Source organism: Euleptes europaea, chromosome 4 (assembly GCF_029931775.1).
Source record: "Euleptes europaea isolate rEulEur1 chromosome 4, rEulEur1.hap1, whole genome shotgun sequence".
NCBI lineage: Eukaryota > Metazoa > Chordata > Lepidosauria > Squamata > Sphaerodactylidae > Euleptes > Euleptes europaea.
In genome coordinates, this window is record NC_079315.1 from 17,480,131 (window position 1) to 17,508,093 (window position 27,963).

Here is a 27,963-nt window from a genome sequence, read left to right on the forward strand (position 1 = left end):
CTGGATGTTGGCAAACCAAATAACAAGGCTGTGACACCGTGCTCTATCCATGCTGCAGGAATTGAAAGCGTTCCTTTCTGAATTTGTTGCCCATATGCTCTGTTAAGTTAATTCTTGGTAAACAGCCTGATCTTCTCAACATCAAATGATAGGCATTATTTGGATAATCCGTGAACTGTTTGGATTGACGATCTTCTATATAGTCCAGGGTAGCCTGATCTCGTCAATTCTCGGAAGCTAAGCAGGTTTGGCCTGGTTAGTATTTGGATAGGAGACCACCAAGGAATACCAGGGTCATGACGCAGAGGCCGTCAATGGCAAACCCCTTCTGTTTCTCTCTTGCCTTGAAAACCCTACAGGGTCACCATAAGTCTTGACGGCAAAAAAAATTGTACAAATCTGATGGAGGTTGCAATAGAGAGAGCTGTTCTTGAACCAGCTGCTTTTGGCATAGCATTCTTCTGTTCTGCTCAGAAGAGTTCTGTGTCACTGAAAAGATTGCCTGTTTATTTTGAAAGGGGGTGCTCTCGTAAAAACGGAGTATGTACATTTTGCAGTGACGCAGAACTCTTCATCATGTACTGGCAAAAAGATAGAAAGTGTTGAGTTCCACAGGAGTTTGTGTGTACAAATTTGGTCCAGAGAAACATGCATCTCTTTTATATTATTTTATTCTTCTGGTCTAGCTTTTAAATTGACACCCGTACCAGATACGATTCTTGTCTCTGGAGCACTGCTCTTCTGCGTATTCCACCCCTAATTAGCTGAAAGCCTCAAAACATTTCTGAATGTGTTCAGAAACAACAGGTCATGCACACCGCACCGTCTCTGTGCCGTGGCCCATTGAGCGACTATTTATAATCTGCACAGTCGTGAAGAACAAAAGGGCCTTTAAAAATACCTGCTGAATTGTTATTTGAGTGGAGAGATCCCGTAGGAAGTCTCCTTATGACGTGGGAGAGATTAAAACGGTGCTCTATTCTTTTTCCATCTCCCAAATCCAGCTCCCCTGAGGTGAGTAAGGCTTTGTTTAATTGAGTCTAGCAGGATACAGGAGAGGTGGTGATTAAATCCTGTTGGCCTCTGGGAGAGCCGTCGATTTATGATATTCTTTTATCACCTCCTAACATTTTCATGGGGAAGGAGGCATGATGTGCTCTAAGATGGGTGGGTTTCAAGGCAAGCCCTCTCGCTAATGAACGACAAAGGACCAATAATGAACAATAACTAGAATCTAATGCACAGATGATAGCAGAACATGATCATGTTATAAATACTCAGTGAGATCCAATAGGCACTAACAACTGAGCACACACATCACCTGTGATGCATTGATATTGTCTGGTAATAATATGCCTCAAGAAGCCCAAACTTCTTGCTAAAAAGATCCACTCAGGGCAATTGATGTATAAGTAACCCCTCAATGGGCGGGTGCTCATCCCACAGGGTCTTAATTGCAAGTATGGGGAGAGGAACCTATAGTGCAGGGGTGTCAACTTAAGGTCTGCGGGCTAGATCCGGCCCCTTGAGAGGTCTTATCCGGCCCGCGAGCCAGCCGAGGCAGCCACCCCCCCCACCTCTCAATCTGGGCTGGCGAGCCAAGGCCCGGCCCGACCGAGTGACATGTCATACCCGACCCTTGTAACAATTGAGTTTGACACCCCTACTTTAGTGGAATCCCGGTGCATGTACTTTGATATACGGAGGGACGGCTTTTCCTGCAGTAGCTTAGTCACCTCAACAGACATTGGTCCAAAATGTGAGAGATTCAGGGTTGGGAATGTAAGGAGTGAAAAGATATCTTGACTACCGTACAGTTGTACAGGAAGCGTTTGCAAGCAACACTGTATTTTTGTGCATCACCTTGTTTTCACCTTTCGACACTATCCAGTCTTTTGTATATTGATTGTGTAAATATTTTGTATGTTTTAGGCATAGTTAGGTAGACTGTTAGCAATAGTTATAACTGTGACATTATTGTTGCATTATAAATTGTTGGCATCCAGTACTGAGTGTCTTGTTGTTTTGTGGCCACTGTGCTGTAACTTTTTGTAGCAACCTCCAGGTACTAGCTGGAGATCTCCTGATCTTACAACTGATCTCCAGGCGATAGAGATCAGTTCACCTGGAGAAAATGGCTGCTTTGGCAATTGGACTCTATGGCATTGAAGTCCCTCCCCAAACCCCAACCTCTTCAGGCTCTGCTCCAAAAACCTCCCACTGGTAGCAAAGAGGGACCTAGCAACCCTATCACACTCTCTCTCTCTCCCCACCCACCCCTCTCTGAATGTGTAGCTAATAATCCACGATTTTACCCTAAAAGTAACCTGGGAGGTAAATTTGCTACCCTGGTTGTAGCTCTTTTGAGGAGGGGGGCAGAATGCAGAGCAAAGTGCCTCTTGATTTTTCCCCTCTTAAGACATTGTCACTCGCACAATAGTAAACGATGTCCCTAAAGTAAAGTATAGTACTACTTAATAAATCAAAACAAAAAGCACCCAGTATAGAAAACAACCCCCAAAATCCATGTATTTTGCTGTTGTGGGGTTTTTAAATTCCTTTTAGGGGTAAAGGGATTGAAAAAATACCCCACAATACAAAAATGATAGACATTATTAATTGTAGATTTTTTTTTAAGTTCATGAACATTTGTTAGTTTTCTAATATCTTCTATTTCCAACATAGTGTCTGTTATTTCAAGGTTGTTGTTCTTTAAAGGCATAACTTTATATGCAAAAAGGGTGGATGGGTGAATCTATGCAAAAGAAACATTCTGCACCCTTTCAAAGTTTGTTTTCAAGCTCTGAATGTTTTAGCACTGGGAAACGAAGATATCTATTCTTGTGGGAATGTTTCTCCCACAAGTTACATTAGAATCGGGCTTGGAGAATACCCCAAATGCAGTATGCCTAAGTTGTTCAGAGGTCAGTTTGATGGTTTTAAGTGAACTCTAGAACTGGTGTAGAATTGCGCACGTGATTTGGGTATAACAAAAGCAGGTTCACCTATTCATTTACACACCACCTTACGATGCAATGTTATTGGGTGTTAAGAATGAAAACGTAGCGATGGAGAGGGCTCAAACGTGTTGCAGGTGAGATTGGGGAAACGCGTGTGTACGGATGAACTACGCACACGTTTCCCCAAACAGGCTATTAGCAGCTCTTGGGGGCTGTTCCGGGTTGGGAAAGTGGTATCGGGGTGGGAGGTTTAAGCCCCCTCTTCCCCATGTGCTGTGATCCCGATCGGGCTTGTGTGCACCTGAGAATTAAGCTCTAAGCATGGAACCTGCAGAATGTTTTTGTTGACGGGATCCATGGAAAATAATGGACTTTACGGTCATGGCAGAAGGAGGGCTCTGGCTGAAACAGATCAGTGGGTGGAGTTAATGTATTAAAAACAGCCTGGAAAAAGAAGAAGAGAAGGCCCATTTTCTTCCCATAGTTGTTGGAGGGGGGGTTGTTTGTTACCAAGAACGTAGAGACTAATATAAACAATTCAAAATTGCATTGTCGTTCGTTTCATTAAAAAGACCTTACGTTTTATAGAAAAGACAAACACAGTCACAATTTCCTCTCTCTCTCTTTTTCTCGTAAACTTTCCCTGAGCTCTCCCTCTCTCTCCTCTGTCTTGGCTTTCTTGCTGCTGTGCTGAAATAGAAAAGAAAAGGGGAGGAAAGGGAGAAAGAAACCCTCTGTTTAATTTCTCTACCGCTGCTCTGCTCTGTACATAGCAGCACATTTCCTGTCAAATTTTTCCAAACTCTATTGAAAACGACTTAATTAGCTACGTTTTCCTCCAGGATCTTTCTTCTGGTTTGTAGAAGCTTTTCTGCTTGGTCGCCCAAAGGCGATTCATCGTTTCTGCAGGTGACAAGGAGAGAGGCTGTTGAGAAGCCTGAACCCGTTTCCACATAAAGGGCCACCGTGAAATAGCGGTTAGGGTCCTGGACTAGGACTGGTGGAGGTTTGGGGTTTATTTCTTAAAATGTTTATCCTTTACCTTTCCCTGTAGCTCAAGGTGCCATAGAAATCTCCATTGAAAACATTAAAAAACCAAATAATTAACACATGAAGCTGCCTTATACTGAATCAGACCCTCGGTCCATCAAAGTCTGTATTGTCTAAGACCTGCAGTGGCTCTCCAGGGTCTCAGGCTGAGGTGTTTCACATCACCTATTCGCCTAGTCACTTTAACTGGAGATGCTGGGGATTGAACCTGGGACCTTCTGCATGCCAAACAGATGCTCTACCACTGAGCCACAGCCCCTCCCCTAAATGCCCCCTTGAATGCCTGCAGCCAACATCCCGTTAAAAGCATATCTCTCCTCTGTTATGAAACTCACTGGGTGATCTTGGGCCAGTCATTCTCTCACCTACCTCACAAAGTTGTCATGAAAGTAAAATGGAAAGAAAGGGGAGAAGCATGTATGAATGAGTGCATTTATTTGTATAGGGCCATCAGCCATTCCAAAACACCATCAGCAAGTACAACATATTATAACATAAATAGACATAATAAAAGTCAGGCTATAAAATTGGATTTACAATAATATAGACCTTAAAATAGTTGGTTTGGATAAAACAATACAAACAACAACCGCAAACAAAACCAGTTTTACATAACAGCTCTTGAAGAGATAGCCTTTGTCCTTATTTTCTTTGCTGCCTGGGAGAAGCATGTTATCTTGCCCTGAATTTTTTTGGAGGAAGGGTGGGATAAAAAAAAGTGTCAATATGAGATCTACGTGCATAAATATCGAAATACTGTCGAAAGCCGATCCGCTCTCCAATCGCCATTGCAATTAAAATACACAAAATAGGGTGGAAAAAAGCTGTTAAACTCTTTTATACTTCTATATTTTTTAGTAATCTTAAGTTGGCAAGCCACTTTTGTGTCATGCACTAATTTTGAATATCTTATTAATACCAGATTTTTATCTATTTTTGTAATTTGTAATAGTCTTTACGGTTTTATCAAGTTGGACAATATGATATACTAACTTCTGGCTGGTCAAATAGACCATATTCATAAACTTGACTTGACGCTGCAGTCCTTCCCTTTGTGTCCCAACATTACTAGGTGACCATGGAGATCAGCGGCCTCCCGCTGGAGTTGTGGCGTTTGATCTTGTCCTACATGCGCCTCCCTGACCTCGGCCGCTGCAGCCTGGTTTGCCGCGCTTGGTACGAACTGATCCTCAGCCTGGACAACACCCGGTGGAGGCAGCTGTGCCTCGGCTGCGTCGAGTGCCGGCATCCGAATTGGCCCAACCAGCCCGACGTGGAGCCCTGGTCGTGGCGGGAGGCCTTCAAGCAGCACTACCTCGCCTCGAAGACCTGGACGAAGAACAGCCAAGACCTCGAGTCCTCCAACTGCTTCTATTTGTTCCGGAGGAAAAAGGACCGGCGCGTGCTTCGCGTCGGGCCCGGCTGCGAGTTCGACAACCTCAGGAGGGCCTTGCTCTCGGCCAGCGTTTATGACAGGATCGTGCTGTTGCCGGGGGTGTACGAAGAACAGAGCGAGATCTTCCTCAAGGCCCCGGTGGAGATCATGGGGAGAGGGAAGCTCGGGGACGTGGCTCTTCTGGCCAGCTTCGACCAGCACTGTCCGACCATGAGGCTATGCAATTTGGTATTCATGCCAGCCTGGTTCACGCCGGTCATCTATAAGGTGAGCAGGAAATCTGTTCGAGCGCCTGTTTGGACCACGGTCAGGCCTGCTAGAAAGCAAAAGCAAAAAAAGTTGTGAACAGCTGTATCGGCCCACACAAAATCCAGAACGAAAAACAAAATCCGTGTCATACCATGTCATACGTGGTGTAGTGGTTAAGAGCGGCAGACTCTAATCTGGTGAACCAGGTTGGTTTCCCCACTCCTCCACATGAAGCCAGCTGGGTGACCTTGGGCTAGTCACAGTTCTCTTAGAGCTCTCAGCCTCATCTACCTCACAGGGTGTCTGTTGTGGGGAGGGGAAGGGAAGGCGATTGTAAGCCGGGTTGACTCTCCTTAAAAGGTAGAGAAAATTGGCATATTAAAAACAGGTCTTCTTCTTCTTGCTAGGGCCCATCAAAATCACACAAAACATTGCACAGGCTTTTGAGTTCATTAGAACCTTTCTAGATGTAACAAAAAATTTAAAAATGGAGGAAGGAAGCATATTTTTCAGGTCAAGATCCTAAGAAGAGTTGGTTTTTATATGCCGACTTTCTCTACCACTTAAGGAAGAACCAAACTAGCTTACAATCACCTTCCTTTCCCCTCCCCACATCAGACACCCTGTGAGGTAGGTGGGACTGAGAGAGTTCCAAGAGAGCTGTGACTAGCCCAAGGTCACCTAGTTGGCTTCATGTGCGGGAATGGGGAAACCAACCCAGTTCACCAACTTAGCTCATGTGGAGGAGTGTGGAATCAAACCTGGTTCTCCAGATCTGACTCCACTGCTCCAAACTTCTGCTTTTAACCATTACACCATGCTGTTTGGTCCACCTTTGGTATTAGATGCTGACAGGCTTACGGTTTACTAAAAAGCAGGTGGCCCTTAAGTACAGTAAGATGGGGCACGGGGCCAAGCTGGGCAGTTCACAGGAAGTCCAACTGCATCGTCTAGCAATACGAATGGGACCTTCTCAGGAGCTGAGTGTCTGCAGGTCAGGTAGTGAAATGTCTTTGGCTAGCCCTGGTTCAGAGTTATTTATTTTATTTATTTAGATTTTTAACCCGCCCTCAATCCCCAGCCGAGGCCGGACTCAGGGCGGCTAACAGCAATACTCAATATATAAAACCAATAAAACAATATAAAATACCATATAAATAAAACAATTAACATTTGGCATTAAGCTTCCGCCAACACACCAATTAATAAGTAGATGGAACACATTTATTAGGGAGTAATAACCCCCCATGGGCCTGGAAGCAGTCAGAGCCCCCCACCGATAGTTAGAATAATTATTTGGAATCGGGGTGGGGTGGGGTAGGGAGGCCAGTATTGATAGAAACTGTAGCTGCCCTCAACTATAGAGAGACAGCATGGTGTTGTGGTTAAGAGCGGTGGTTTGGAGTGGTGGACTCCAATCTGGGTTTGTTTCCCCACTCATCTACATGAGCGGCGGATGGTAATCTGATGAATTGGGTTGATTTCGCCATTCCTACACATGAAGCCAGCTGGGTGACCTTGGGCTAGTCACAGCTTTCTCAGCCCTACCTACCTCATAGGGTGTCTGTTGTGGGGAGGGGAAGGTAAGGTGATTGCAAGCCGGTTTGATTCTCCCTTAAGTGGTAGAGAAAGTCAGCATATAAAAACCAACTCTTCTTCTTCTTCTATAGGCCTGGTGGAACAACTCTGTTTTGCAGGCCTTGTGGAATTCTTTAAGGTCCCGCAGGGCCCTGATCTCCCTAGGAAGAGCGTTTCACCAAGCCTTGGTTTTCTGCAGGGGGATTTCTGCACGACAGGCTTCCCCACACTTTCCCTGTTCCACCTGCCTGATACTGCCATTACCCCCCCCATACACACACACACTTCTTCATGTACCACTAGAGGGCTTTTTGAGGGTTTTTTTAATCATTGGTAATTGACTGTAGATTTATAATATGATAGTTAAATTGTGGAACTCCCTGCCCCAGGATGTGGTGATTGCTGCCAACTTGGAAGGCTTTGAGAGGGGAGTGGGCATGTTCATGGAAGAGAGGGGTATTCATGGCTACTACTCAAAATGGATGTTAGTCATGATGCATACCTATTCTCTCCAGGATCAGATGAGCATGCTTATTATATTAGATGCTGGGGAACACAGGCAGGACAATGCTGCTGCAGTCGTCTTGTTTGGGGGCTTCCTAGAGGCACCTGGTTGGCCACTGTGTGAAGAGACTGCTGGACTTGATGGGCCTTGGTCTGATCCAGCAGGGCTTTTCTTATGTTCTTATGTCTTGTTTGGGGGCTTCCTGGAGGCACCTGGTTGGCCACTGTGTGAACAGACTGCTGGACTTGATGGACCTTGGTCTGATCCAGCAGGGCTTTTCTTATGTTCTTATGTCTTGTTTGGGGGCTTCCTGGAGGCACCTGGCTGGCCACTGTGGGAACAGACTTCTGGACTTGATGGACCTTGGTCTGATCCAGCAGGGCTTTTCTTATGTTCTCATGTTCTAAATCTGTAAGGTGCCACAACTAGGGGGATCACGTCTCTCCCTGTAGTGGGACACCCTGACCCCTGTCTCATCCTGCGTGCTGCTGCCCAGTACAGCAGTGGGAGAAACTAGGGGAGGTGTCATCAAAACGATGCTGCAATGTCATTTCTGGACGCATGCCAAAAGTGGTGTGACACGGCAATGCTCTAGCAGTCCCCAAAATAATTTGGGGAGGGGGTTGCTAGAGCGCTGCCAAAATGTGTGATGTCACTTCCACTTCCTAGGGCCGCCCCAAAAAGCTCCTGGACATTGCCCTTGGCTGGCAACCCTGTGCCACACGACGGTGTGTACTTCCAGGGAAAGGGGTCGTTTTTGTTTCTTTCACAATGTTGGTTACCATAAAGCGAGTTGATTTTTTTTTTTAAACTCATTCTCCCTCAGACAACATCGGGCCACGTTCAGTTTGACAACTGCAACTTTGAGAGCGGACAGCTGCAGATCCACGCCCCGGGGACGTGCCAGGTTAAATTCTGCACTTTCAACCAGTCCAGCATCAATTTCCACAGCGTCGCCATCTCCCTCCTTGAAAACTGCGAATTTGTTGGGAGCGAGAACGCTTCAGTGACGGTGGAAGGCTGCCCTTCTTTGGACAAGAACTGGGCCTGCAAGCACTTGGCCACATTGGCCAAGTCCCGCTCTGTTTTGTTACAGACATCAGAGTCTCCTCTTTGTAATATGTCAAAGTTGGAAAGCCAGGGACATCTACCCGTGAGGAGCATGAGGACTTGTGAAGTTGTGGTCGGTGAGGAACCAGGTCACTTATTTTCTGCCTCGCAGACTGAAGCAATGCTAAAGAGAGCTTGCGAGAAGGAGAACGACCTCTCCGGCCACCTTACCGTGGCGCACAAAGAAGAGGCCACGACCATGGATACGGATTCTAGCGATAGCGAACTGAGCATGAGCAGCGAGAACGAGGAGGAGTCGGAGTCGACGTACCGTCTTCCTTACCAGGCTCACAGTCTGAGCCACCTGCTGGCCAGAGTTATTCACGGCCGGCCGCCCGCCAACGGGTTGATGGCCCTTCAGAACGACTACGAGCTAAAAAGCCTACCTCAGGAGATGCAAAAAGATAAGGAGGTCCAGGCTCTGGCCAACTCGGTCCAAGGGTGCCTCGTTCGGAAGTGCCTTTTCAGGGACGGGAAGGGTGGAGTCTTTGTCTGCTCTCAGGGGCAAGCCCGAGCGGAAGGGAGCATCTTCAAGGACTTGATCTACGCCGTGCGATGCATACAAAACAGTAAGGTGCAGTAAAAGCCGGGGAGCGAACCTAGCATGCCGGAGTTGAGCTTGCGGGGGATGGATTCAGCTGAGCCTCTTTAAAAGCTGATGTTTTGACAGCCCTGCATATGGGGAATGTTACCTTTCGATATCTATCTGACCCGGCTCTTTAAAGCAAGATTGATAGTGTCCGTCATTCATGCCTGGGTCTCAATGCCCGTGTGTATCTTTTCAACAGTCTGATGGGTGTGTTGGTGATGCTGCTGCTGTCCTTTCCTTCGCGAACTTCCCAGGTCCTTGAAAAAAATGGAGCCTTTTGTTTCTGAATGTCTGCCTAGGGAACTGGGGGTTCAGATTATTTATAAAATAATACGGGCTTGAAGCAAGAGGGTCAGGCTCTCGGGGTTCTCTGGCTTTGTAGAAAAGCATGTCAGCTCATTAAAGAGCTTGATTATAACATCACTCCGTTTCGTGCTCGCCACGTTTGTTCATCTCAGGTTTTCGGAATACCACCACCATGCAGTTTGCCCACTTATGCTTATTATTTGACAACTCCTCGTCTTTCTAGAGCTTTCTGTTTAGCTAGACTGAATGCTAACCCCTCTATGGTTATGCAAGGCAGAATTTTGAATATACCATACCCAGAAAGGACTTGTCCTTGCTCTTCTGGCTGTAGTGATTCATTAGCTCATGCCCTTTTGGAATGCCGCTTTTATGAGGAATTTAGATCACGTTATATCTTTCCCCTTTTAATATATGTCTAATGCCTCTGTGTCCGATATGCCTTTTTATTAAGTGACAGGGATTCCAAGGCTACATAGTCAGTGGAAAAATTTATTTCAGTCCTTATATCCCTCAAACATTAGATTTAAAATTACGCTGCTCAAGATCAGTGGATCAAGGCGCTTGTAAGGGATAAAATGGAAGGAAAGGAAAATCGTGTCCATTCCTGCATGAATAACTTTAGATATCTGACAGATGGGGGTCTCGATACAATGAGTGCTTTGCTGAGTACAGGCCCCTTTGGCAAGAGGGCAGACATGTTTGCAGATGGTGAGCATCGCCCAGCCTCGCCAAACTCCTATTTGTTTCTTAGCAATGAGAGTGCGGAAAAGGCATTTTTCAACACGAGGCTGCTGTGTTCGGCGCTGGCTGGGCTTTTGAATGAAACGCTAAGTGGGAGTTTGTATACCGTTCATTATGCGGCTATTGTTCCCGAGCGAAATGCTTTGCAATTACACCGGCATTTTTCTGAGGCGCATTCAGCCTTGGCTTCCAGATCAATAATTTGCTTCTTCTTTTTCTTTTGCATGGATGTGGGGGGGAAGGAGCCAGAGGTGGATATGAGAAGCTTGTCTCTTGGCTTTGAAAGAGGTGTTTTGACCTGCAACTGTGTCTTTGTTTACCTGCGTACGTACTCCAGGCAATGGATTCCCAGTTGTGTAGGCTGGATTTATAACTCACTGCATTTGCCAGACTGGGGAGGGAGGTGAGTGAGGACCGATGTTTCCCTGTCTCCTCCATTCTTGTAACAACATGTGTAGGATTGGCATCTATACACGCCTCGGAGCATTTAAAATGAAGAAACTTCCATTTCATGTGTAAAGAAAAGATGGGGATTGGAAGGGGAAAGAAAAACAGACCATACAGGTGAGGGGAGCTAAATCTTGTCTCCCACCCCCCTCACATTGTACTCTGATGCCTTCTGGAACAAGGCAGATTTCAGCAGCTTCTAAAAGGCAGGAGGAAGATGCTTCAGGCACCAGAGTACAACGTGAGGGTGGGAGGCAGGATTTAGCTCCCCTCACCTGTATGGTCTGTTTTTCTTTCCCCTTCCAATGCCCATATTTTCTTTACACATGAAATGCAAGTTTCTTTATATCCCCCACTCCCCGCTGTAGCTTAATAGCAGTGCGCTGCTATAGATCTGCAGGATCCAACCCAGCATCTTTTTGGTGAGAGACTTACGAGGTCGGGAGAGGGGCTTGCCAGTGACATAAAGATGTTGCCTCCGACGTATCGACATCACTCTCTGCGCACCCAGAAGTGAAGTTAGCACGTCCCCAGGGACACTCTAGTGCTGATGTCACTTCCAGGTGCGCAGGAAGTGACGTCAGTGCATCAGGAGTGATAGGTGACGTCCCAATTTTCCAGCTTATTTTTCTCCCACCACCCGAGCAGCGGCGAGAAATGCCTGCTGGCGGCAAGGGATACCTTGCCACCAGCGGGAACCTGGCAGGTCTATTTTGGACATACTCCCTGGCATTGGTTGTGTGAGACAATCATGGAAACTGGGAAATTGGCCTTTGGAAGTCCTAAGTTTGAACCTCACGGTCAAGGTTAAGACAGCTTTAAACAGAGTCAGTCTACTCCTGTTTACTGGGACAATGGCAGTATTCCCTGTGAAAACTTTGGGTAGCCAGATTTACAGTGCAGCCCTAGGTAGAGTTGCTCCAGCCTAAGACCACTGAGCTCTGTGGGCTTATATTGGAGTAACTCTGTCTAGGATTGCGCAGGTGATATTCATATCGGAGGCTGACCTCCATACCAGGTTATTGGTGAATGACTAATAGGGGAAGGAGCCGGGGCCGTCTTCACCTCTGCGTTTTAATTAACTGATTTGGATGGGGAGGGGGCATGCAGCACCTTTTCAAATGAGCAAATAAAGCAGTTTTGTAATTTAATTATTCGAAGCGCAACGCTCATTAAAGCGAGACTATTGCAAAGGCAATTTGTAGATTTCTTTCTTTACGCTCATCAGACATGGGTTTAAAAGGTTTATTTGACTGGAAAAGAATTAAGCAGTGTGGCAGTGCATGAATATTGAAACAACTTGTTTGCTCAAATAAAAAAAAGCAGGTTCCCCCCCCCCCCCATTTTGCTGGCCTGCGTAGCATACATTTCCAAGTGGTAGCGTTTTTCTTTCGGGGTCGTTTTGGGCTGAAGATCTCTTATTTCCAAATGACATACTACTGGTGCCAACTCTGGATTGGGAAATTCCTGGAGATATGGGGGTGAAGCCTGCGGATGGCAGGGCTTGGGGAGGGAAGGGACTTCATCAGGGTGTAATTCCATCAAGTCCACCTTCCAAAGCAGCCATTTTCTCCAGGGGACCTGATCTCTGAAAGTCCAGATTTCCAGCCCTCACCTGGAGGATGGCAACTACAGGACACCTGGCTATAAGAAACAAACTAAATAACGTCAAGGCTGCTATGAGCCCAGCCTTCCCATCCATAGGCCGCTCAGTTTCCCTCTGAATTACAAGCTGTCCCTTTTTTGCAGGTTGTATGGGGAGATAATTCTGCATTGGTTTGTTTAATCCCTCCCAGTTCAGCCTCAGCAAAATTACTGCCCCTCTCTGTGTTTCTGCAGAGGATGCTGTTTGGGGCTTGATTCTTGACAGGGAGAAGAAGGTAACTTGGCATTGGGTGTGACAGGATCATTCTCTTTGTGTGTGTGTGTGTGTGTGTATGTAGAATAATAAAATCATAGTGTTGGAAGGGGCCATACAGGCCATCTAGTCCAACCCCCTGCTCAATGCAGGATCAGCCTAGAGCATCCCTGACAAGTGCTTGTCCAGCCTCTGCTTAAAGACTGCCAGTGAGGGGGAGCTCACCACCTCCCTAGGGAGCTGGTTCCACTGTTGAACAACTCTTACTGGAAAAATGTTTTCCCTAATATCCAGCCGGAACCTTTCTGCCTGCAGTTTAAACCCATTATTGAGTCCTATCCTCTGCTGCCAACAGGAACAGCCCCCTGCCCTCCTCTGAGTGGCAGCCCTTCAAATACTTAAAGAGAGCGATCATGTCCCCCCTCAACCTCCTCTTCTCCAGACTGAACATTCCCAATTCCCTCACCCTTTCCTCATAGGGCTTGGTCCCCAGGCCCCTGATTGTCCCCATCGCTCTCCTCTGCACCCGCAGAGTAGTGGTAGTTGTGGTGGTCTCTCTGCCGCCTCAGGCCTAGGAAGGGGTGTCACCCTGGCAGCCTCAGTAAGGGCTGACCTGATGGCACCAGTCCCTTGAGGAGGAGTTTCCAACTTCGGTGAACCGCTGGCTGCGTCAGAAATTTTTGAAAACATATAGCGAGTACCGCCACAGAATGGCTGCCCAAGGGGGGGGGGGCATGGCAAACCACAAAATGACTGCTGGGGCACTAGGACCAATTGCAAAATATTGGGAGGTTCCAAGCCAAGCATTGTCCTGTGATGGAAGCCGCTGTTTCTGAATGGGGACGCCTTGTAGACGCAGTGTAGATGGCTCTGGGTCTCTTCTGAAGCGCATTTTACTCCAGGAGTGACTTTTTGGTTTGGGCTAGAAGGAAGTGGGCACCAGGAAACCCATTAGTGAACACCATGGTACCCACATGAATAACGTGAGGACCACTGCTGTAGAGGGACCCCCACTATCCTGGGAAACATTACCCTCTCCTATCAGTATTTATCATGTGAATTGTGGTTGTTGTTTTGATAAATTTTTATTTTTCAAACATTTAACATGAACATAAACACCATACAGACACCCTACAAACACAATACAGACTATTACATCCTTATCTTAAACTTACTTTATCTATCGAATCTTACTGATAATGTAGCTGTTCTGTTCTACTACTTTCAACAACATTGTATTATATATGTGTGTGTGTATATGTATATATATACACAAACACACACACATATATATATATATATATATATATATATATATATATATATATATACATACGGTAATACAATGTTGTTGAAAGTAGTAAAACAGAACAGCTACATTATTAGTAATATATATATATATATATATATATATATATATATATATATATATATATATATATATATATATATATATATATAAAATGAGAGAAGAGAAAAACGTTGTGCTTCTCCCTTGCTATTACTACAATAATTATATAGTTATGTCATCTTCATGATTCGCTTGACCTACTTTTTTCCCTGCCTACTGTCTGTGTGTATTTCTTATATTTCTAAACTCATCTGTCTTATTCTATAACATTTCTTATACTATATATTTGCACTAGTTGGGTTAAAATTCTTAGCGCATGTATTCTTAACATATATCATCATAATTAGTAGTTTTAACGTGGTCTATGGCATTTCATTGCATTAGTCTAGATATATTTACAGTGAGGGGGAAAAGTATTTGATCCCCTGCTAAATTTGCCCGTTTGCCCTCTGACGAAAAAATGACCAGTCCATAATTTTAATGGTAGGTTTATTGTAGCTGTGAGAGACAGAATAACAACAGGAAAAACCCCAGAAACCCAGAAGACAAAAGTCAGAGATTGATGTGCATTATAATGAGTGAAATAAGTATTTGATCCCCTATCAACCAGCCAGATTAGGGTTAGGGTTAGGGTTCTGTCGACAGAGGGCAAACGGGCAAATTTAGCAGGGGATCAAATACTTTCCCCCCTCACTGTATATATAAATCAATCAATAATTTGATTTGCAGTCATAGACCATCAAATAAAGCAGTTTGCATAGTTAAATAGTATAGGATAAAAACAAATACAAAATGGATTTGCTATTTATTCTCTTATTTCCTTGGCTATTGTAGGTTCTTAAGCAAACTCTGCCTGATTTTAATTGCTAGCCAAACAAACCTAGCCATGCTTGCTGATAAGTTAGCCATTGTATCCAATAGGAGGAGCACTAAGCGTCGCTTTCTTAAAGGTCTGGGACAGTCCACTAATAATGGGATCAATGAGCCTGTATGAATGTGATCGTATAGATCACAGTCAAATGGCACGTGTTTTGCATCCTGTTTACATATTTATGTGTGTGTGTGTGTGTGTGTGTGTGTGTGTGTGTGTATATATATATATATAGGCATTAGTAAATCAAATTAAAATTCTTCACACCTATAGTAATCTCTGCTTTTTCTGGCACTCTTCCATAGCTCTTTTATCAATAGGATTCTCAACTTTGTTGTTGTTGTTTTCCCTTTAGATCATCATGCTGAAGAATGACATTCACCACTGCAAGACCTCAGGGATATTTCTCCGCCTCGGTGCAGGGGGCTTGATAGCAGACAATGACATTCATTCCAACTGTGAAGCGGGCATTGACATTCGGAAAGGAGCCAACCCTCTGATTCTGGTATTGATTCTCATGTTGGCTGCGGAACTCGATTCTGCAGAGCAGTTTGTGGGATTCCCAACCCCTTGAGGCACACATTTCCCCTAACATGAATGAGGAGGTATGAGCATTATCCTTAAAAATAGTTGAACAATCCTGTGCAGAGTAACTCTGGTCTAAGCCCTTTGGACAATAAGTTAATAATAAGTTCCATACAGCTTGCCCCAGTTAGTTAATAACTTGACAACTGGATTCGGACCAGCTGTGGTTTCCAAACACTAAGACATAATGTAAGAACATAAGAAAAGCCATGCTGGATCAGACCAAGGCCTGTCGAGTCTAGTAGTCTGTTCACGCAGTGGTCAACCAGGTGCCTCTAGGAAGCCCACAAACAAGGCGACTGCAGCAGCATTGTCCTGCCTGTATTCCACATCACCTAGTAGAATAAGCATGCTCCTCTGATCCTGGAGAGAATAGGTACACATCATAACTAGTATCCATTTTGACTAGTAGCCATGGATAGCCCTCTCCTACATGAACGTGTCCACTCCCCTCTTAAAGCCTTCCAAGTTGGCAGCCAACATCACATCCTGGGGCAGGGAGTTCCACATTTTCAGAGGTAGCCCACATAGGTCATGTTTGGAGGGGGGAAGTGGTAGGTGGGAGGGGTGTTTAATCCTTCCCCCACCTGCTGCTTTCTTCTCTCTCCCCTCGGCAGGTCTACCCTCAGGCTACTTCCCTCCCCAACCAGGATGTGAGATCAGAAAGAGGCCCACTTGGGAAGGGTTATGGTGGGGGTGGGATCGTGGCAGGGGAGGAAGAGGTTACGGACCCTTTCCCTGCTATGTCTCCCTTGCATATGCCATTCCTACATTCACATTAAGCAGTCAACAGGGGTTAGGAATCCCTGTGATTATTTTTTTTTTAATGACATGACATCTAGTTTAACTTCAGGCTACCTATCTTATCTCCTAAATATTCTTCCCGTGCTGCACATGAAATGCATCTTTTTCTTAAAGGGCCAAATTAGCTCACCCCACCCCCTTGCTGCATTGGCTGATTTCATCTCTCTTATTATGCCTCAGTGGAGGAGAGGAGGGCTTTTCAGATCATGAGAGGGAGGGCATCTTGGCCATCTTCTGGGCATGGAGTAGGGGGTCACTGTGTGTGTGTGTGGGGGGGGAAGGGACCACCAGTGAATTTCCTGCATTGTGCAGGGGGTTGGACTAGAGGACCCTGGTGGTCCCCTCCAACTCTATCATTCTCTGGGTGCTTGAATATTCCAGATGGGAGACACCTTCACCCACAGTAGTTACAAGCTCTCCTTAATGCAGTGTATGGAATATCTACCTGTAACAGACTCATCAGAAAGTCAGAAAAAATCCTCTCGTGATTCGTTGCAGGCATTTGGGGGGGGGGGGAGATAATTAGTAGCCCTCAGCTATTTCACAATTTAAAAAAAATTAAACAATTCAAAATCCAGGTTGCCAAGTTTTGCACTCCATAGCTTGCCAGCAATAAGTTTATCCTCTTCCTTATTTAATGTTTACAAGGTGGGACAGGCTTTTACTTTTATACAAAGTGGTTCAGTGTCAATGTCAAAACCTTTATTGGCGTAAACAACATCCGCCGAGAACGTAATTGTACAGTTTCACTCAACAAAGTTCACCTGCTCCTGTTCACAAATCCTCGTTGCTTGCTGCAAAAACTTGGCTACATAGTCAGTTGTGGCCACATCCTGGGTAGACATAAGAAAGGTTAGCTTACGCTCATCCGGTCGCCATTCCCTATTAGCGAACAATAGATTGATAAACTTAAGGTGGATTATCTGATAAATAGGACAGTGCAAAAGAGCGCGTGCAACCGATTCTATGCAGTTCATTCCACAAGGGCATAATCTTGCTGTGAGTGGTATTTTTTTGAAATCTCCCCTGTAATATTGCTGATGGTAACATGTTAAATCTTGCTAGTCTGTATGCCCTCCTACAAAGTGGTTCAGTTGATTGTCTTCTGATTGCAGCTTCGTTTCCCTGCAAATTCCGTTCCATGTGGATTTTTTTTTATGGAAATGACTGACGTTCACCTGCTCATGGAAATGATTAACATTCTCCTCCTGTTTCCTAGAACACAAGGTTAAGGGTTTTAGGACCTTCATATTCATTTGTATGCTTCTATTTACAGTTCTTTGTGCACTATAATCACCATAACGATGCAAAGGAGGGACACTGTTCCATCGCAGAAATACAAGTTACCAGCAGAAATCCTTGTGGAATTCAAAACTGCCATCGAGCGATAAAGCAAAAGAGGTCATTTATGCATGGGTACTTGGAGTTCTGCATGAGTTTTCGTTCCATTAGAAATGACCTTGTTGCCAGCCCTCGCAATGTCTGGATCTTCCCATTCCTCTGTTAACCCGACTCTTCCCTCTCCCCCGAGTTCAGTCCAGCTGAAATCTCCCTGCAGAAGGCAAAGCACTAGACCCAGAAGCTTGCTTTCAAAGGAGCGTGCAAAGAGGCGGGGATTCAAATACTTCCTGCTTTCTGAGCAAAATAAAGGCTTTTTAAAACCGAGGCTTGGATTCCCCCGCTTCCTTTCAGATTGCTCCATTTTTTGCTTTTTCTTGAAATGCTTTTTTATGCGGCAATTGGGTTGGGTGGGGATTTTCTTTCACAGTGAGCTCTGTGAAGTAAGCCAATTACAAAACAGCATTTAAAGGGGTGGGACTTGATTTGAGCTTGGAGAGAGCTTGGTGCAGAGATTCCCAGCTGGAAAGCGTGGGTCCAGTGAGCAACGAACCTCAGGCAAAACTCCCACATATAAATGACCAGAGTCACTCAGATTGGTCCCGATCCAGACTTGCGAGTGGCTAAACACAATTGGAAAAGAGAGGAGGAGGAACTGTGAGCATCCCAAAGGCATTCACAGCGGTGAGACGGTGGACATTTTCATATGATCCCTGACCTCGGGGTAGTTGAGGACACCTCCTAGGGATCGCACAACATGGTTGCATGCATTAAAGACTTCTCAGGCAAGCCAGCAATTCATGGAAACAATGTGCTTAAAAACGCAGAGATTCCTTCACATTTTTCAACATCTTCTGCAGTTTGCACGAACCGTGCTTACAGAACGTGGCCAGCGAAGGACCGTGGCTCAAAAGAGAAAATCCAGGATTCTCGGCTCAGTGCTTGAGATGTCAGCAAAGCATTGGAGTTGGGTCCAGCCACGCAGTTAAGAAAACTTAAATGCCCTTAAGATTTCATAAGGGGGAGTAGCAAGTTTTGCTGATCCCTCCCTCCTACTGCAGCCCACTTAGGCCCATGAAATTTTGTTCTGGGGGAGTCAGGGGACCTTGAGGAACAATACAGTGTGTGTGTGGGGGGGGGGTCTGCAGTGAGTGGGGAGAATAAGCAAAAATTGCCTCTCCTAAAAAAAGCAGACTGAATAGCCTAGACTAGCTTGAGCTCAACAGAGCTTGCAATCTAAGCAGGGTCAGCCCTAGTTACTACTTGGATGGGAGACCATCAAGGAAGACCTGGGTTGCTATGCAGAGGCAGGCAATGGCAAACCACCTCTGTTAGTCTCTTTCCTTGAAACCCCCATAAAGGGATTGCCTTGAATCAGTTGTGACATGACAGAAGTTAATTATTATTATTATTATTATTACAAAAATTTAAGGACAATTCAGTTTTCTTAATGTGATTGGATCCAGGCCACTGTCATTCGTGAAGGAATGGCTGTGTCATGAAAATGAAAAGCCTGAATACATGAAATTTTAGAGATTGCTATGTTGAAACGATTTGAAACAAGTGGGAGCATCTTTGGACCAGATTGTGAAGCCATACCGGCGGGAGAGAATTTATTCTTTTAAGCAGCTAGACGGCATTCTTCAGCATCTAGTTGAGTATTTCCTGATGATGGACAGTGTCGGTTTGATCTTTTCAAAGAGCCGCTATTTGAACTGCCAGGGCTGCCGTCGTTTTTATAGACCGATGGTGGATTATGAACAGGACAAAAACAATGTGTGGAAAGATGTCTTTAGCAGCAGGTGTTGCTTGCCCTGAAAAAGTTGATCTAACAAGGGTGCATCTCTGAAAATCAATGGAGAAGCTCTGGTGGTTTGTACTGTGGTTTTTCTGGGTGCAAAGACATTTTGAAGGTCTTCTACTATCATTTATTTTATCAGTTTTAAATTGTGGGCCTGCATGCAAAAGAACTGCTGAGGTGGCCTCTATCTTACCACTCCACTAAGCGAAGTTTGAAACCTTCTTCCAACGTCAAGTGGTTCTTCCTCTAATGATACACCCAGTATTGGTTAAATAAAGGTGAAGGTCCCCTGTGCAAACATCGGGTCATTCCTGACCCATGGGGTGACATCACATCCCGAAGTTTCCTAGGCAGACTTTGGTTTGCCACTGCCTTCCCCAGTCATCTTCCCTTTACCCCCAGCAAGCTGGGTCCTCATTTGACCAACCTCGGAAGGATGGAAGGCTGAGTCAACTTTGAGCCGGCTACCTGAAACCAACTTCCGTCGGGATCGAACTAAGGTCGTGAGCAGAGCTTGGACTGCAGTACTGCAGCTTACCACTCTGGTTGGCTCAACTATATTTCCATAAATAAACCAGACAGCTCTGAGCAAAAGATATCAGACTTGTTTGGCGGAGAAGGATGGAGGAACTTTATGGCAATTTTTGCCAACAGAGCAGAGCTGGACTTTCTGGAGAGGTATTAATTACAATAGCACCATTTGATAAGGATATTGTCACACCGGGAGTACTTTCTGAGCCAGTGCTAGTAAGAGCAAAAACTGGTATTACATGTTATCCCGGTGCACATGAGGGTGTCACATGCAATCAACGTTCCTTGTGACCCAGTTGTGATTTCCTGCAGAGGCTCAGATCTCCTGATACCTTTTGTTTGCACAGCTATGTGTGCTGAAATGGAGAGACTGCTGGATCAACTCAGGAGCCCGGGCTAAAAGAATGTGTGGGAGGGCTGCGAACACTTCCCCTGCAATTGTGAGGCCACACAGTTACCTTTCAATGCTCTGCCAGGCTGCAATTGTACTTCCTACTTCGGGTTCGGAGTGGAAAGAATTTGCTCCCTGCTGCCATCTGTGTAATCGGCTTAGGCGAAGGCTAACAGATGCTAGAGAAAATTGTTCGAAAATGAGAAATGGGACAGTCGTGACAATGTGGTGTTTGTCAATCAGATTCACAGTATGGTGTGTGCGACAGCAAGGAAACCAGAATCAAAGCCCACCCACACAGGGTCTCTTGCATCAGCACCTCAAAAGGATCGATTATCCAAGTATGGTGCAGAAACAGGCAAATATAAACCTTTCCTGTCATTGGAAGCACTGAAAACATGAGACGGATATTAAACAACAGGTCACTGAAAGCCCATGTTTAGGAGTATTGATGCAGTTCTAAAGCCCTGCAGAAGAATGCTTCTTGGAATCAAAAGAAGAGAGATGTGGAATGCATTGGTGCGAGTGTTAAAATAGCAGAATTATGTGTGCTACAAATAATCACCCGGGCAAACAGGAAGAGTGGGCTGAATTTGCAGAACAAAAGAAGCTAGTGTATTGTGACAGATAGGCCCGCCATCCTGGACATTTGGCATCTGATCGCATTCTCTGCCTTGTGGAAGCGGTTGGACATTCTGAGCTCGAGTATGTTGTCAGTTCTTTCAGCGAACTGAAAAACAAGTTTAGATGATGGATAATTGCTCTAGGCCGCAGTCCTGATATTCAGGGCTACAACCCACTAAGAGAGAGATCTTGGAACCTCCAATGGCAAGTGAGAGAAGGGAAGAAGAGGGTTGTTCCGTGGGGAAAAGGCTCGCCCATGCTTGTGAATTACATGCTAATATAAGAAGGGGTGGTGGTGTTGAGCCCAGTTAATTACATTGGAGAACGTCGTGTCTCCCTTTTTGACCAGCCAGGTCTACATAATATGTTCAGGTAATCAACTTTTGGCAGTGGCTGAGCTTTTTATCCTGACGGTAGCATCCCCATGGAAGGGCAATATGCTCAGCAACTGTTCAAAGGAAAACTTTAGTGTCCTCTGTATTAAAATAGCTCTCGTCTTTTATGTTCCTGTGTGCTTCGCTTCTGTTTCATTTGTAATAGCTGCACTTCAGTGTATTCTGTTGTTGTTGTTTTTAATTGTTTTTTATTAGGGATTTTGGGGGTACAAAAGATAAAAGGGGAAAGGGAAAACAAAGAAGGATTTTTAACACTGTCTCGCGAGAACCCCGTCTTCATTGTTCTTGGAGCCCCATTTTCATCGTTAATAGCATTCTACCATGGTTACATATTGTTCTGGTCAACTCTATGTTCAAATCCAAAATTGCCTTTATATTACCTTTATGTGTACTCTACAAATCAATATTAATACTGATTTACTTCCAATAAGATCTAACACGGTTCTACTTTTACTCATTTATATAAACTAAGACATCATTCTAATATATCACGTTCTACATTTATTAATCGTTGACCGGATTGTCTTCTATTATCACCCTTATCTAAGCCAAAATCTTTACATTTGGTTTGTAATCCATAGTGTGGTTTGGTATTTCGCAACGGCCACAGTTTTATAGCCCTGACCTGGATGGCCCAGGCTAGCCTGATCTCGTCAGATCTCAGAAGCTAAGCAGGGTCAGCCCTGGTTAATATTTGGATGGGAGACCACCAAAGAATACCAGGGTTGCTATGCAGAGGAAGGCATTGGCAAACCACCTCTGTTAGTCTCGTGCAATGAAAACCCCAAAAAGGGGTCGCCATAAGTTGGCTGCGACTTGACGGCACACACACACACACACACACACAGAGAGAGAGTTTTATATTCCCTGAATTTATAATCCAAGATTATTTGATTTGTAATCCACATATTTGGTTTATTTTCATCCAGTTTGTAATCCACAGGTTTACAACCCAATGTTGTTCAGTTTGTAGTCCACGAGTTGAATTTGTAATCCCCCATATATTTTATGGTTCGGTTTAGTCACTAGCAGTCTTTGGTATCTGCCCAAGTTCCATTCCAATGTTATTTTTGGTTTTTAGTTAAATTATTGGTATTTGTCATAGAATGGTTGCCATTTTTGTTTGTGATTGTCTGCAATCTTATACTGTATCAGAGCTGAGAGTCTAGACATTGAAGCATACTCATGCATTTTGATGATTCAAAGGTTTATTTTTGGAACCTCCTTCCATTTGGATGCAAATACTATTCTCGCGGCAGTTGTGGCATATTGATATAGTTCTTTTTGCATGGGCCTGATTTTTTCTGGACTTATTCCTTACAGAAAATATTTGGCTTGAAACTCACAGTTGACTTGTAATAGCTCCTGTATTTCTTTGTGTATTAATTTCCAATATTTCTGGGTTTTCTTACATGTCCACCATTGATGAAAGAAAGTTCCTTCCGTATCTGAGCACTTCCAACAGTTAGCTTAGACTTAAACATCTTTTGCAAGTCTTTAGGAGCGTAGTACCATCTGAAAAACATTTTGTACCAGTTCTCTTTGATTGCCTGTGATTTAGAGAATTTGATCTCTACTTTCCAAAGTTTTCCCCAAGTCTCCTTTGGAATAATCTCCCCAAAGTTCTGCATCCATTTAATCATACAGGTTTTAACCTGTTCTGATGATGATTCCACTTTTAGTAACATTTTGTATATTTTAGACAGAAGATGGTCTTGTATTTTGATGATCATTTGTTCAAAATCCGTTAGTTTCCTCTGTTTTGCTTCTGATAGTCCGTTTTTAGTGCATGTATTACTTGATGGTAAGTGAACCATGAAATCTTGATGTTTTCATCTTGTAGTTCTAGAAGTGTTTTTATCTGATCGTCTTTTTGAATCAAATCGTTATAAGTGAGATAGTCATTTTTTTTTCTGCTTGTGAAGTCAGTATAAGCCTCAGTTGGTGACATCAGGCCTGGTGGTGAGGGGCTAATTAATCTTTTCAGTGTGTTCCAAGTTCTTAACATTTGGCCGGCCAAACCTTCAGTTTTTTGATCTTGTGATATTTTTGTATGTTTGTTTGGCCATAGCAATTGATGAAATCCAATGTCAAGCCCTGCTTTTTCCAGTCTTATGACCCTGTCCTCTGGATATAAAATCCAGTCCATCAATGATACCAGAGTCGCTGCTTGGTGATATACTTGAGATTTGGAAGACCCATGCCTCCCCTGCTTGTGTCGTCTTGTAAGACTGCAAATCTTATTCTTGTTTTTTTCCCATTCCAAATAAATTTGTTAATTTTCTGTTGCCACTTGTGAATTGTTTTTAAGTTAATAAAAATTGGTAAATAGAAAGTTTAATCTTGGCATAATATTCATCTTAATAGCTGCCATTCGGCCCATCCATGATATTTGTAGAGGTCTTCCTCTATTGTCCTCCATACAGCTTTGTAGTTTAAGTCAAAGAGCTTGTCTGAGCCAGTAAGTATTTTAATGCCAAGATATTTGACACTTGTCTTAGGTATGCTACATTTAAATATTTGTTGGATGACTTGTTTTTCCCGGTCAGTGTTATACAATATATAGTTTGTTTTGGTTTGGTTGAGTTTATATCTGGAAAAGTAACTGAAAGTGTCTATCTGTTGTTTAACTGCAGTCAGAGAAGGTGTTGGATTGGAAAAAATTAACACCACGTCATCCGCATAACTCCTTATTTTGTATTCTTGGTCTTCATATTTTAGACCCTTTATTTCGTGGTCTGCTCTGATTTTGTTGGCTAATACCTCCATTGCTAAGTTGAACAGTAAAGGTAATAGTGGGCAGCCTTGTCTTGTACCTTTTTGAATCTCTGTTTGGTCTGTCAACTTGCCATTTATCAATAGCCTGGCATTTTGGTTGGTGTATATCGCTTTCACTGCTTTCAAGAATTGGCATCCACAGTCTGTCAACTGGAGCGTTTTCAATAAAAAATTCCAAGAGACGTTATCGAAGGCTTTTTCTGCATCCAAGAAGATCATTGCCGCCTTTTCTTTCTTTCTTCTTGATATAGTTGATTGCTGCCAGTACCACTCTGACTTGGTCAGCTTTCAGTGCTTCTTCTTCTTCCTTCAGGGGGAGTCCCTCAAGCGCTAAGAGATTTGCTTGTCTTTCTTCTTCCAATTGTATCTCCAGTAGAGATTCTGGTGATATATGTGATTTAGCTGCTCCAGCAAGTTCATTTCATTTCATTTCATTAACCTTTATTGGCATACCAAAAGACAGAGATAGAAAACAACAACAATATACCTCCAAAGGGCAATACATATAAGTTACAAGTCGGGTTAATAAAACTTTTCTTGTTCTTTAAGAACTCCTGTAAGAAATTCAGCCACAGTAGCCATAATTTTAGGATCATGGTCACTCAAAAGAAATTTGCATTTCACATCATTACTCCTGTATCTCTTGTACTGGAGCAAATTAAATAGCAGTTTATTCCGCAGAATCACATAGAAGGGGCAATCTAAAAGGATGTGGTCAATTGTATCTAACAAGTTTAAACCACATGTGCATAGGCGTTCATGTCTAGGGATCTGGAGGTATCGGCCTAAGAGCATCTTAGATGGGAATGACAACAATGGATTTGAACTTGAGTGATTTTGACTTCTGTCCCCTTAATCTGCTTGATGAACTTTTCAACACCTGCTTGGAGGATTTAATGAGTGGAGAGACTGGGGCTGTCAGGATCCTTTTCTTGGAATTGGGGATGGAAGACATTGCAACATGGATTTACTATGGAAATTATCTATCTGCAGAAGAGACTTTACCACCAATTTCCAAGGATGCTCTTCGACTATTACTGCTACTGTGGGAAAGAAATGCTGGAAATTCTGGATAAAGGGACTGATTTAAAAGAGTCTAGTGTCTTTTCTGGCTAAGATTGAAAAGGAACTAGTTAAAAGGATTGGTTATAATGGAAATAGAATTATACATGATATCAATTTACTAGAAAAATAATGTATTAAATGAGTGTTAGGGAGAAATGGAGGACTTACAAAATAATTAATTTTTAATGGACATAATTAAATGCTTTTTATTATGCTAATCCATTTATTACTAGTGAGATTTACTATTTCTTTTCTTTTTTATTTTATTCTTATATCTTTTTTTCTTTTTCTTTTCCTTTATATGATATTATTAACTATTAAATTTTTTCTCCCTTGAAAAATATAAATGTCAAAGAGATCAATAAATATTAACAATAATATTAGGATTAGAATTTCGTGCAAAGGAGGTTACTAATTCATCACAAGATGAAGGGAGGTGTAGGGGAAGTCAACAATTTTTTATTGTATATAAATTTTTTAACAATGCTACCTATTTGTTTTTATTTTTTACTGTTTATGTCATTGTTAAACTATGTGATTAATAATTTTGGAAAAATAATTAAAAAATTATTTTAAAAAAAGAGAATTGGGTTTGATTCCCCACTCCTCCACATGAACAGTGGAAGCTAATCTGGTGAACTGGATTTGTTTCCCCGCTTCTACACACGAAGCCAGATGGGTGACCTTGGGCTTGTCACACACACTCTCAGCCCCACCTACCTCACAGGGTGTCTGTTGTGGGGAGGGGAAGGGAAGGTGATTGTAAGCCGGTTTGATTCTTCTTTAAGTGGTAGAGAAAGTCGACATATAAAAACCAACTCTTCTTCTACAAGGATGTCAGAGATTCCTCTAAATAGGTTCATGTCCAGTAGTCCGTTAAAGACCAACAAGATTTCCAGAGTATAAGCTTTTGTCTGACAAGAGCATTGACTCTTCAGAGCTTATACTGTAGAAATCTTGTTGATTTAAGGGGCTACTGGACTTGAATATTGCTCTTCTATTGCATTCCACGAACTTCTCAAGCTGCTCTTCAAAGAATTGGTGTGATGGCTGGCTTTAAAACAGTGGTTCCCAAAGTGGGCAGTACCACCCCCTGGGGGGGCAGTGAGATTACCTAGGGGGTCACTAAGAGGCAAGAGGGCAGCAGGGGGGTGCTAGAGGTGGGCCCCTTCAACTGTGTTGTTGATTAATTTACAGTAGATCAAGCTATGGCACCATGCTGGCAAATTTGGTGGAAACTATCAGAATTTTTTTCCCCCAGACTTTGAAGAGCTGGTACCACTGGATCAACTCCATCAGTTTTGTTGAATAAATTTCAACTAAAAAGTTTTAATTTGATTTTGAATAGATGTGCAATTAACTGTTGCTCTTTTGAAATTTTGTTGTCCTTCTTTAGTGCATCATGCAAACCCCTATTTTGAATAATGCTTTTTACAGGATAGGGTGGGGGGCGCTGGGGTTGAGTTTGTGGAACCAAGGGGGAGGTGGCCCGAAAAGTTTGGGAACCACTGCTTTAAAAGACCGCTACCCCACTAGGGGCTTGCTGACCATCAGCTGTGTTGTCTCTTCCACCCCCACCCCCCAAATTTGTGCATCTCTGTACTAGGTGTATGTTATGGCTGAGGCGCAGTGGAGAAAGCACAATAGGGGAAAGCTTTTGACTTCTTCACCCGCTTGCCACCCGTACAAAATTTAGCTGCCTCAGAAATGCCCGAGTTTCTCTCAGGAGACACCGAATTAGGTGTCCATTCATTGAAAGCGCTGCTGGGGTCTTAAAAATCTGGGCGCTTTTGTGCGGAAGCTTTGCCGACCTTTCCGCTATTGTTGTCGAGGCGCTGACTTGTACCACTGATCTCTCTCCCTCTTCTTTTCTCCTCTGGTTCTTTCCACATGTGCATAAATCAACCGGCAGTGTAATAGGATCCACAGCGGCCTTCGCTCCGGCATCGTCGTCCTTGGCAACGGAAAAGGCATCATCCGTAGCAATCAAATTTATGGAAATAAGGAGGCTGGCATTTACATTCTGTATAACGGCAACCCTCTGGTGAGGTATGTGTATTAGCAGAGGCGTTTCCCCCCTCGCCGTTTGTTATCCTGTTTTCTGGCTGTTAGCCGTGGTGGCATTTCGAATGTGAACCCCCCCCTTCCCCAGTACCATCCAGTTAAAATCAGGAATGGGGTTTTAAAATGGACTGGCAAGACAAAGAAGACTGAATTTGGGGGTATCTGTATCCTTGTGTCATGTTATGCATTGGGGAAGTGGTTATCAAACGGTGTCCTAGAGCTGTGGTATTCAGCTCATGGCTAGGGTTGCCAGGTCCCTCTTCGCCACCAGCGGGAGGTTTTTTGGGCAGAGCCTAAGGAGGGCGGGGTTTGGGAAGGGGAGGGACTTCAGTGCCATAGAGTCCAATTGCCAAAGCAGCCATTTTCTCCAGGTGAACTGATCTCTATGGGCTGGAGGTCAGTCATAATAGCAGGAGATCTCCAGCTAGTACCTGAAGTTTGGCAGTCCTACCCCAGGGGTGGGAACTGACTTTGTTGGTCATGAGCCTGTCTCCAACCAACATTGCTTTACTGTCCTTTTGGAAGGAACTGCTGTGCGCATGCGTAAAAAGCAAGGGTCCTGAAGTTCATACTTGT

General features: G+C 44.0%; 1 protein-coding gene across 1 annotated transcript in view; it reads left to right on the plus strand.

Annotated features, from left to right (window-relative positions):
• The first annotated feature begins 5,088 nt into the window (after positions 1-5,088).
• The window catches only part of FBXO10 (F-box protein 10), a 45,999-nt gene continuing 23,124 nt past the window's right edge, over positions 5,089-27,963 (plus strand). The window contains exons 1-4 of the mRNA XM_056848864.1: positions 5,089-5,673; positions 8,565-9,422; positions 15,367-15,516; positions 27,236-27,372. Coding sequence (XP_056704842.1) covers positions 5,089-5,673; positions 8,565-9,422; positions 15,367-15,516; positions 27,236-27,372 — 1,730 coding nt within the window. The remainder of the gene's footprint in view (positions 5,674-8,564; positions 9,423-15,366; positions 15,517-27,235; positions 27,373-27,963) is intronic.